We start from the raw sequence: 12,415 nt of genomic DNA on the forward strand, positions 1-12,415 counted from the left end.
TTCCCCCTTGTTTGCTTATGTTTTTGGGTTGAGACTGTGGTTTGTGAGCCGTTGAGGAATATTCTGCACACGCACAACCTGGCTTTAAATGTCTGCGTGCGGCGAGGGGCAGGGAGAAACGAAACGAAGACAACGTGTCGGTAGTTCAACATATATTCATTTTCGTCCAGTCATACATACGGTGACATAGCTGGTACTCGTGTTGTAAAGGCTTTCCAAGTGCTTTAATGACAGTGAGTGCTTTGACAAGAAAAACTTGGCGATATGCATATCAAAAATGAGATGAGTCCCCTCCAAAGGTTTTTCAGTGGATACGAAGCATATAATTGCTCCATCGCGTAAAGACGCTTGGCCGAGAGCGGCCCCTACTTCCATTTGATAAGAGACTTGGACCACGTCAGCAGCGCAGTTCACGCGGGCTGCGCATTGGCAGCACGCGACCGTGTAATTTTGTTCCTCAATTATACGTCGACCGGGCGGAGTTGACTGGATTTGTGCGGTGAACACTCGGACGTAGGTAATGACGCTGCTAGACTGAACCGGGTCTTTTCTAGACCCTTTTTATATCCCAGGTGCATTTTTCATTTCTGTTCCGAAAGAACGATGCGGTTAACTAACAGAACGTTGCTACCCACGGGTACTGAATCCATTTCGGATTTTAGTATGCGAGTACTATCGTGATAAAGTGAAATACGAACAACGGAGCGCGCGGCTTTCAGTGCATGCCGCGCATCTTGGCGACGAACCGCGTATGCGCAGTACGAACAAGTTACGAGAGGGCTTGTCAAACCTTGGTAATTAAGGAAACACCGTCGCTCGGCTTGTGAGCATTTTGATTTGACTTCCCGTCGCGTTCGGCGCCCGCTCACGCGAGCGTTACCTAACTTCGTGGCAGCGCTGAGTGAAAAGGGAGAGAGTACACTTTGTTAAAGAAAAAAAAGAGGCAAGTGGTCGGTTTATAGGACCCCGTTGGAGCGTCGAGCCTTCTCAGCCCGGTGAATCAGCCGAAGCTGTTCTTCGGCGCTCGAGCTGGCCAGTTCTCCTTCCCACTGCTCAACCGAGGGGTTAGAAATCGCAGAGAGTGGGGGGTTGAGCTGGCACTCCCACACCATGTGGTATATAGTGAAGGGTGCTTTGCAGAATCGACACGGCGGGTCGTATTGAGTAGGCCAGATAAAGTCCAGCTTGGTAGGATGGGGACAAGTGTTCGTTTGCAGGAGACGCCAGTAGCGCTCCTCTTTCTTGCTGAGAGAGGGGTGTGCCGGGGGAAGCGTAAGCCGGGCTAGCCTGTATTATTGCGTCACCTCCTGGAATGATGTCAAGGGGATGGCCGTCTCTAGCCAACTCTCTCGCGGCGCTCGGCTGGTTAGACCTCGAGCAGTCTCGTGGGCAAACACATTGCCACCGAGAGAAGTGTGAGCCGGTGTCCAGACAACCGATACCCTTTTCTTTGGAGGGTTCCGGCTCAAGAACTTCATTGCGGTGTGTGAGATGCGGCCTTGGAGGTAGCTCCTACACGCTGACTGAGAATCCGTGATGACTACTCCCGCAGGTGTTTGCGTTATCGCCAGTGCTATAGCTAACTCTTCAGCCTGTAGCATCGTTACTTTCGTGAGAGTGATGCTCGTGACGTGGCTGTCTATCTTCGTTACGGTCGCCACCATGACACCGCGTCTTGCATAATCTGCGGCGTTCGTGTAATAAACTTTTCCGTTGGAGCCATATTTTTTCTCCAGGGTTCTAACTCGCGCCTCTCTCCGTCCCTCGTAGAACTGCGGGTGCATGTTTCTTGGCAAGGGAGCACGCAGCTATATATTCCTTTTGAAGACGATAGTCTTTCTTGGGCTACTTAAACCCAGAAATTTTGGTCTGTCTGTATGTCTGTATGTCTGTCTGTCTGTGACTCGATTCAGCCAACCGGCCAAAGCAAAACAATGCCTGCGCAATAGTCTTATATAGTCACAGCTAAATCTATCCGTCTATGCCCGGTGTAAGGTTCATACTTGTCAACATTGTTGAAGAAGAACAAGACATTACGCAAATATGAGACAACAAATCAATACAGAAGTGATATTTGCAGTGTTCCTTTATAAAAAAGTCAAACATGCTTGACTTTTGCGAAATTAAATACTTCATCAACTGCAGAAAAAGAATTCACTCCGCCGTCGCCTGCTGTCGCCCGCGCCACTATAGCTTCTGGCGCCATTTTAAGAAATCAACCGGCAACAGTTACGCAAGATTCCACTAGATAGGTTCCACGTTCTGCTTGCAACGCACGTGGAGTAGGGAAACGCGGTTCTATAAACGTTGAAGTAGGGCGCCTCGATTAACGCGCGTCTTCGCTGTACGGCAGCGTTCGCATCGAGACACCCGGTTTGGAGCAGTGGAACGCGGGAAGTTTAAAATGATTTAAGCAAACCTTTGGCGTCTTTACCTTAGGAGGAGCGCGACGCAAGAGGAACAACATGAGAGGTGAGCGGGAAAGCGAAGGGAGGCATTTACTTCGCAAAAGCCGATAAAGACTATCGTCTTTGACGACATTTGCAACGAAAGCAGCAGATACGCGGCCAATTTTATTTTCTCATTGCGTGCCGAGCGCCCAGCAAACGATGGAAAGATGATGGCCTTTGCATACCAAGGTTGGTCAAGAACTCTTGTAATTTGTTTGTACTGCCAGAGTCCTTGAAAAGCATTGAAAGATTCTGGTACTGCGCATAGGCACCCGTCGCCAGCATGGGCGCCTATGCGTGGCATGTTCTGAAAGTCACACGTTCCGTTGTTAGTATTCAAGTGCATCAAAATAGTACATGTATGGGCACAGATTCTCATGGGCGTACAATTATCACGGGCATATGGGCCTATAAGAGTTCATATAGGGCCCTATATAGCGTCGTTCGGGCTCAAAGAAATTATGTGGGTCCTATATAAGATTCAATAAAAATTTTTCCTATATAGTGGTTTCCCTCAAATGTACACGAGGTTTGTTTTGCACTAAACTGCAATTACAAACGTACACCGCCAACCCATTGCTTGTAATTTGATAGGTAAGTTGCTTGTGCAGCAGAAGTGTGTGTTTTTTTTTTGTGGAATGGTGCGGCTCCGGAGTGTTAAAAACGGCTTCAAAAAGAAAAAAGCAACGACGCCGAAAAAGTGGCACACAAAAAATCGACACCGCAAATAGTGCCGGGGTTCCCCGACGTATGCTTCGCACATAAAACAAGTTGCTTTAAGCTGCACTTGAATGTTTAGTGCAGTGACAAGGGGGTACCACAACTCATAACATTGTCCACAAACGCACAGGAAATTATTAATCATTCTCTATCCGTTAAGGTAGTGATGCTGGGTACCAAATTTTTTTTTTGCATCCAAGAGTGCATACGTGCTCCATGCATAGCATGCAGCTACATGCAGTGCCTTTGCTTAGCGCAGCGTGAGAACCACTATTTTGATCATATACGTATGGCAACAGTTGCATGTGCCGTGGTGGAGACTTGTGCCAACATCTATGCTGCGTTCAAAAGAGGAATTATATTCTTTTTAAATCAATGTTATTGCAGCAGCCTTTCGCGTTGTTTTCGTTGGCACTTACGCCGAGTGCAGAAAAAAAGGCCCATGCACAAAGTGGCGGAGTAAAATAAGCAGGGGGAGTAGTATGGGAATGTGCGCGTAGTATGTGGGCAGTGACTGGTATTAGACGGTTTGAAGCACCTTCTAGAGGGAAGCACCTTATCATGCGGCTTTTCATGTGTGGTTAACGTTTCACCAGTGGTTAACGCACCAAATTTGCCCCCGAGCAGCAAGGCACGCCATAGTGGATGGCTAGACTGATTTACATTTTGTCTCAAATGTCCTGGTGCTCTTTAATAAATTCATGCACGCATCGATGATCTTGTGCTTCGCCTACCTCCAACAAACAAGCAAAAAAATACCTGGGCCTGGAAACTGCACCACGACCTTGTAGATTTTATCATTTCGTATACTGCTGTATGGAGGCGGTAGGCGCTAGGTTTTGTAGCGCAAACAGAAGAGGCATTTTTAAAATGCCTCAGTAATTATAGGCAGGTACATTATAGACCCAATCGTTAAAAAAAGCTAATTCAGTGACTTGCACTGACGGAACAAGTCTCCCCGACTCTTCATGTTCACGTGCAAAATTGTCTAACAGCTAGATAGATAGATAGATAGACAGATAGAAAGTTTATCAGTCTCGGGATGTTTGGAGGATACCACTGCCCTGCTTATGTAATTTTCATTGTAGGCCGCTGTACCAGCAAATTTTATTGTTAGTTTGAAGCAGTGCAGTGTACGAAAACGTTTCCGATAAGGTACGTTCAAGCAAGTAAGTCTACGCAGAAATATAAATAAACCACTGCCACACCCGAAAACGAGTTCCCACTTGGCAGAAAGGACAAAACCATAGTTGCACAAAAACATATACAAATGAATGTACGATCAATCAGAATAACGTTAAACATCGAGCAGTGCGGAAATATTAACGTCGCAAGAAGGCAATAAGGGCGTTTGTTTCAAATAACTAAAGGTCAGTGAGAATGCGGCACTGGAATCGTTTTTGCTGGGTAGGCGGCCGACTACGCCCTGGAAGAAAGCAAGAACTGGTTGTCGTGTTACAGTTTGACAGTGAACTTCATAGGCGAAATGAGATGTAAGCACCATACGCAGTAGCAAGTGATGATTATAAATTAACAACTCCATTAGACACTACTATACGTCAACATAGACATTGCGGGCCCCCTTCTTGAGCTGTCTATTTCGCGGTGTAAAAACGCTTGGAATCAAACCTGTTTTCCTTTCTCGTTGCCGTAGACTCAGAGGTCTACTTTCTGAAGTGGAACGCCCTCTTCTTATGTACGTCCTTATTTGACGACGGTGATAGCCTTTATTACTTATACACGGAAATAGACGTTTGCTCACCAAGGTACAATGATCACACTGCTTGCGAATGTTGGCAGTCACGCTCGTTGCGCTTGCACCGGAATATTTAACTTTAAAACCAGGCTGTATGCATACAAAGCCCCCCCACCCCGCATAACGCAAGTCTTCCATTTTTATCACAGTACGGACCAAAAAAGTTACGGGGGCACCTAAGCAATTCCCTTTATGATGTCAGAATGCGTGAGCAAAACTTTTTTTGTGAACGCCCATGTGTGGGAGGGTATGTTGACGTCGCTGCTAGCTGGAACAGGTTGCATCGGCAATGAGTTTCTGACAGTTACTGCCATCGTCACTGACCAATCCATCTAAGTGGGTACGTCGTTAGGCCGTCGCATCGAACGGGAATTTTGATTGGGGGTTTCGGGCTGCATGCAGAAAATGGGGATTTCGCTGGCAGCTTCAGGCTGATGGAGAGTCTGGGGACGCTCTTTTTTCGCCAAGTGAGCCGATGCTCACGTATTGAAGACTGGTGAGCAGTGGAGGGCACTTAGTGGAGGGCACACTAGAACAGCGGAAGGTAAGGCATGTAACGTTAACGTATTGCTTTAGGGGCTTTCATGATTGTGCGTTAAGTACATTTAACATGGACCTTATAATGGAACAGGAAATATGCAGCGCCGGTCTTACATGCTGTACAACTCGATACAAGCATCAGGCTATGTTACGTGCTCGGAGACATCGGGTGACCATGCTTGGGAAAGGCACTGAACACGCGGTGGTAAAGTTTAATCTTTTGGGCGGTCAGTGTAGCTTCAATGAGTATTCCACGAAGTATAGAGCTCGTGGTACAAATCAGATTGCGCTGCCTGAGCTCTGGAATGCCGAGTCTATACAGGGCGAAGACCTCTACAACATTGCTGGCTACCGAATGATTTGTTATTGCTTTGTAAATTGCGATGACGTGTATATTTTCAGCATTAACTACTGCGTAATTTGTTATTAACGCTATTGTAGCGTCCAAATAACATTTCGACCACGGCTGTATGGATATCTTGCTGGAAGCGCATTTTAAATATATTGATTCATTCAAAACTTGCGACATCATGCATCCAGTTTTTCACCTCATGTGTGCAAGCTTATCTTATGCAGAATGGAAACAAGTTTCTTTATGAAGGGTGCAGTATTTGCCAGAGAAATGTACACGCCCTTGGCGGGTATTACAATTTTTTTTGCTCATCTATATCGAAAAAGTTATCTAACTGCAACTGCCAATATGTTACAATTATTCTGGTTGAACACTGACAGGCAAGTTAGGATGAAAAAGATTGGATTAGTTAAACCTGTTATCTCAGGCGCCATACAATATACCACAAAGATTGCACCGCACGACGGACACTGAAATTGTACCGCCTTTACGTGTACACCCAGAACACAGGTAGGTTTTGCAGCGCCACAACATGATTTGACTATAGTTAACCACAGGTAGTAACTCATAAACATAGCTGAGTTACAAGAAAAACTTGAATTGTTTTCCTGAACATACAATGTTCAGCAAGAATAAAGATGATTTCATAATGCCGGGAATCTACACAGGGCAGTAGACAGGGGATGACATCCAAAATATACCAACATATATGTTCTGTGCAGACATTTTTATAGTACAAAGGGAGCATGTGCGTTGAGGTAAAAAGACAGCAGGAAAGCACCTTCGGATTGGCATTTCTTTACAGCCACATAACGATGTTTTGCACCCGTCTATGTTATCATTACTCATCTGTTACGGGACATTCGTACGAGCCCTATCTTGACCTTTAAAGTAAAAATTCTATGTCACCAATTTCTCGTGGCTATTAGTACGACAATGGTGTGCTCTAAACGACTTTAGACGAACAACATAAAAGGTAGAAGAGCGTCTGGGTTATGGCAAGTACATTGTTTTTAGTTGATTAACCCCGGGTATGTAGACATGAGCTTTACACTTGTACATTCCTTGTTCTGAAAGACATCTTAGTTCGTCCCAAAGTCTCTCTATTTACAAACCCTGTGGCGTAACTACTGCTCATTGTCCTGTGGCTGGGAGAAAGTAAAAGAATAAAAATGGATTGTGAAACTAAAAATCACCCTGGCACTGTCAAATGTTCTTGAATAGGGTGGTTGTCTGGCCTTAGCTGTATGTCATAAAACCTCGGAAATCGTTATGTATTCTCCCATTTACTTTAGAAACGCGGTCTGCGTGCCACATAATGGTTCGCCATCGAAGCGCGCAGCAAATTCACTTGCGCGACGTTCACGGGAGGCTATAGCACAAACGTTATGCACCATCAAAAGTGGTGTGCACAAATTGTCTTAGCATTGTTCGTTGGGTGAAGTTGTACGTTACACGCTGTTCCTCGTGCAGAACAAACTAGATATGTTTGCAACCAACGCGTCTCCAATGTGCTAAACTTCGTATGATCACAGACTGCGCGCCACAATTTGCTCTCAGAACTTCTGAGAAGCACAACTACGTCCTGGCATTATTCGTTTGACAGTTTCCCAAGCCTTATTCATAATAAAGCACTGGCTCAGCTATCTGCCTACTGATTAGTACAGAACAGCAACAAATCAGCTAAATAAAAGTGGTCAATAGATAGCGTAAGGCCGAATGTCAAGCATATACGTACCTACAGGCTCCAGGTCGTACTTGCTAAACAGACATGAACACATTTCAGCTCGGCCACCTTTAGCCAAGTGGCCTGAATTAGAAGCGGGCCACGAACTGAACTTCATACAACCATGCATATGTGAGGACCTGCATAATGAGAAATGACCAGTCTTGGAAAAGCGATTGCCTGCGCATTCCTCTGAGCACCCAAGACGCCGTGCGGAGCAGGCTCGCGGCAGTTAGGCGTCGGGATGACCGGCCGAGTGCGAGTCGAGTGCCTTCTGTCGAGTGAAGGGATGTCGTTTCATGGTTGCTGACTTGGTGGCCGTCAGGACGGGACTCCTAGACGCCGTGACATCGGCACGGCTGTGGCGTGGACTTGTCGACGTCGAGGCCCGACGTAAGGACGCTTTCGACCTTCGGGGCGTTGACGTCCGAGATTTCCTGGGCGATGTGTCCGATTCGGTAGAACAGTAGCTGTCACCCGAGCCACCTTCTGCCCTGGAAAGCTTTCTACTCGAAGCTGCCGAGGCTCTGCTTCCTTTCCTACTGCCAGTTCCGGTAGCACCCGGAGCACCAGTGGTAGCAGTAGTGATGTCGTGCGGTTGCTTCTTGGTTTTGTCCTTGACCTTAAGCGTGACCGAGCCGTCGGGGAAGTAAACGTCCATGGCCATCGAGCCCTGGGAGGACATGGACTGGGCCGGCTGGCTGTCCCCCAGCGCAGTCGGCTGCTCCAGTACCGGGGGAGAAGCGCAGTCAACGGACACAACCTTTCGGTAATCGTAGGGGGACACGTTGAACGGCCGGGGCCTCAGAAGCTGCGGGTTGGCCGGGGGTCGCAGAAAGCACTCTCGCTCCGCCTCTTCGCGCTTTCTCAGCGGAGACGTGGCGCCGGCTTCTCGGGGCGTCGGCGAGCCGGCGCTCGACACTCCTCCCAGCCCGACGACGTTGGGGTCGGACTGGCACTTGTGCAGCCGGGGACTTCCGCCGGCCGATCCCTCGGCGGCACCCGTGGACGCTGGAGCCGTGGCGCCGGGGTAGGGCAGGCGGCCGGACTCGAAGCTGCTTTGGAGGTTCTTGCTGAAGTTGATCAGTGCGCTGGTCACAGCCGAGCGGTCGGCTTCGGTAACGGTTGAGTCGTGGCGCGCACTGGGCAGGAACCGCTCCCAGGAAACGTCGCTCACGCTGGTGCCCTGGCAGCTGATCTCGGGACGGGGGGCCACGTAGGACCTGCGGTTCACAGGTCACACGTTGTCACCACTCCATTCGGGAGAGCTAATCTGCAAGCCTTTCTGACATGATTGCTGTGCGGCGCTTCTACTAGTAATCATACCTGAAAGGAAAAGAGGAATGATTTGAGTTTTTAGGCCCTCTCAAGTTACGTGTAAGAAGGTACTGGAACTGCGAATGGTTACGAACATTTATGGATAGACAACGGCGTGTGAACTCTTTAGTCAACGCTTTGGTAACGTGAACTGCCGAACGTATACCTTGCTGAGCAGAACAAGGCTCATAAACATTAACTGATTAAATAGCCCCTAGATGGGGTTCCGAGGGCTGTGTTTTTACGTGAGCAGCCGGTGGAGTACTATGCTAGAAACGTCCTTCCACAAAGAAGGGTTGAAAGTTATGTATCAGTTAAGTTACCGTTCACTTAAAAGGGCTAGCTGTCAGGCCCAATTTCGCTTTTCTCTCGGGTCTCAAAGCACTATAAATGCTACGAGCTCAGCAGCTATAGGAGCAAGACCCCCTAGAGACCATTAGGCCGTCGCTTCCAAGGTGAGCGGACGTATTTTTTCGCGCTCCTCGGCTTCGGGGTGAGTTCGGATTGGCGGCCCGCTGTCCACGCGGGCCGTCGCCCTAGATTCGGATATGCCCCGGCTATCGCTCTGCTGGTGTGGGCCACCGAGTGCTTTCGCTCTCCAGTACGCGTATGTCGGCAACAGTCACGCTCAGCGAACTCCGAAGAGGTTCGAACCGCCGCAGACTTCGCTCCTTGTCGCAGCAGGCTAGCCTCTACGCTTCACCGTTCGCGTCAAGGCTTCTCGTTCCCCGAATGCAGCATGACGCCAGCCAGCAGTGTTCGAGGTGTGTTGTGTGCGACGGAATCGACCACAGCGGAACTACCATCCTATTCTCCACCATATTCCTACCCCCGGACTGGGTTGTACACTCGTGAACTCACAGATGAGTACAAAATATCCCCAGTCCAATTAATCCCCCCTCGCCCACTCCATTTGGCTTTGTTTCAACGAGCACGTCCCTCCGTGACCCGTTCGCGTAGAGAAGAGAAGGCTCAACGTCGCCGCAGTTACGCACGCCCTGAGCAGTATACAGGGTCGCTCGAATGCGCGCCTCGCGCTGTTCTCCTAGCATAGATTCCATTTTTTACTTTAATCTCATTCTGGGCCTCGTCATTCGCCATGTTCGCCCATTTGGTCCGGCTGATTAGTTGCTCTTGGGCGTTGCAGTAAAGCCCATCTGCGGCGACTTCTCAGAGTGTAGGCAACTTCGTTGCGAAATTCGGGGGGTTGTACGCGTCGAAGCTACACCTTCGCTAAGAGGCACGCTGCAGTGATGGGCTCCGTATTAAATGGAGATGTTTTAACTGCGGAGAAATCTGCACACACATCCGTTTCTCGTTTCCGCCTCCATCTGAAAAGGGTAGAAAATGTACTTACAATGTGCCAGCATTGCAGATTACCACCACCGCGTCCTGGTAGCGTAGCCGATAATCCGACTTTTGCCGGTGGCTGTTGTAAATATTGTGCTCACTCAAGAATCAATGTGTGCTCGAAAGATGGACGAATCCGTGACCAACGTTGAATGCTGGGCTAGTTGGCGCGCCATTGATACGTAGGCAAACAGCGCGTACAGAGGGACAAAAGAAGTTGGAAACAACCGGGCACAGCGCTGCGTTTCTACAAGTCATCCCTTTTTTTCTCTTGTTGTACGGGCCGTCTGTATACGTACCACGAGGCAGTGACACGGCTGTTTTCAACCACGCCCTCTACGCCATGCGCTGGGTGTAAATACGAACGGCCGAGGCAAGCAGGAGGGTTTTACCATTGACGCCTACACGCTTGCTGTATTCACCGTCCTGCCTGCCTCCAGCCAGATGGATTACAAACTTTTGTGCGTTGTTTGTACTTCAGTGTACGCTTTTTCTGCGGCGCATATTAGCAATCATTTATTCCGTACAATGCATACGTATACGCGCTCTAGAAGCTGCTAGAATGAACTCTCGCATTCACCCACATGCACATTTTGACTGCGCTTGTCTGACACAAGACGAAAATGTCAAAGGAAACTGCAACTGAAACGAAGCCTTATTCTGGTATGGCATCCTATTTTTTGGATGTTGAAGTTTGTATCTTTTCACATGTTTCTCGGGACACTGCTCATGTGCTCAGAAGGCGAAGGCCTGCTGGCACCTGTCAACGACTTCTTTAATCCTGCATCATATATGAGTCTGTTTTTTGGCTTTCGTTTCTTCGTGTCATGGCGCGAATTACTTCACAAGTAGGCTGGCACGCACCACAGCTTCCCTTAATCATGAGTTCTGCGCGGCTGTTGTGCACTTGTTCCACTCACACGCCACCAGGCTTAGGTGTCACGCGGTACGCACTATCTTAAAACTTTAACGTTTCGAATTATAGTTTTGTAAAGCAGGTACATTAGCCGTTTAAAGCTCCCGATTCCAATGGGCAACCCCGAAGTGGGAATATAGCCACGAAAAAGGAACCGCGACGACGTGGACAACATTTCTTAATCGATAAGCCTAGCGGAAATCAGCACGGTGGAGTAAGAATGAATAACTTGACATTCACGGGAAATGCAGCCGTACGGCAACAAAAGAAAAATTTCTCAAAAACTTCGCAGTTGAAGAAAACTTCACTTGGTCAGGATCCAGGTCAATGTTTCCTCAACTGAAAAGTTTCTGAGGAAGCTTCATTGCTTCCTTCTGCTGCCAACGGCTGCATTTCAGGTGAATGTCAAGTTTCCCATTCGGAACAACTTTTGCGCTGCTGCTGCTGGCTGCGGGCGGAGGTAGTGCCATGGTGGTGCACCAGGCTTCTGCGGCGGAGACCCCCGTTCAAATAAATTGCAAACTCAAAGGTGGTTTTTGTTTCTCGCTACCGCGGCGACCATATTCGTGACCGTATAACGACGTTTTTTACACAATTGGGGCACTTAAGGCTCTCGCCTTAAAAGCAGGTGCTTCGCAAAAGTTCACACACCTATTTAAGTTTACTTTACATGGCGCTCATTGTGCGGAAGTTTCAGAAAAGCGCATCAACATGCTCCACCAATCCCGTTGCACCAGAAAATCACGATTCGGGATGTGATGTCGATAATCGTTTTCCCGCTCTTGTCCTAATCTGCGTTAACAAGTAAGGGCTGTTGCTGAGCGACGTATATTTGTATTCGGGACACTCTAATCTACCGATGTAGGCCGACCTGCTTTTGCACCTCGGCGCCCCGACAAAGAGAGGCGCCCTGAGAGGGCCAGCAATGAAAAGGGGGCGCCCACCTGCTCCTCTTGAACCAGGCGGAGACCAGCTTGGCGGACGACGAGGAGGTGTCCCGCGCCTCGAAAGTCATGACGCAGGTGGCGACGATGATGAAGCCGCCCAGCCCCATCACGAGCGGCCCGAGGTAGGTGAGGCTGTCCAGGTGCCGGTCGCGGTGCTCGTTCTTGACGCGCACCGTGCTGTTGCCCCGGCGCTCCTCGATGGTGGACAGGTGGTCCGAGTAGAAGCCCACCGTGGCCATCGAGGCCCCGATCACGATGAGCACCAGGCCCGTGGTCATGGCCTTGCACGCCGCCCACAGGCACTGGTCGCTCACCTGTCACGCAGGAGACACGCGACTCAG

The 12,415-nt window shown here is 48.9% G+C and overlaps 1 protein-coding gene across 2 annotated transcripts in view; it reads right to left on the reverse strand.

The window, feature by feature from the left end:
• Window positions 1–149: 149 nt before the first annotated feature.
• Window positions 150–12,415, reverse strand: part of LOC144159691 (uncharacterized) — a 47,729-nt gene continuing 35,463 nt past the window's right edge. For both annotated transcript variants that reach the window (XM_077691338.1, XM_077691337.1), the window contains exons 3-4: window positions 12,072–12,388; window positions 150–8,767 (exon numbers count right to left, since the gene is read on the reverse strand). In XM_077691338.1, coding sequence (XP_077547464.1) covers window positions 7,777–8,767; window positions 12,072–12,388 — 1,308 coding nt within the window. In that variant the 3' untranslated portion in view covers window positions 150–7,776. The remainder of the gene's footprint in view (window positions 8,768–12,071; window positions 12,389–12,415) is intronic.

This window comes from Haemaphysalis longicornis, unplaced genomic scaffold, assembly GCF_048455015.1.
Source record: "Haemaphysalis longicornis isolate Haplotype H1 unplaced genomic scaffold, Haemaphysalis longicornis Haplotype H1 scaffold_10, whole genome shotgun sequence".
Lineage (NCBI taxonomy): Eukaryota > Metazoa > Arthropoda > Arachnida > Ixodida > Ixodidae > Haemaphysalis > Haemaphysalis longicornis.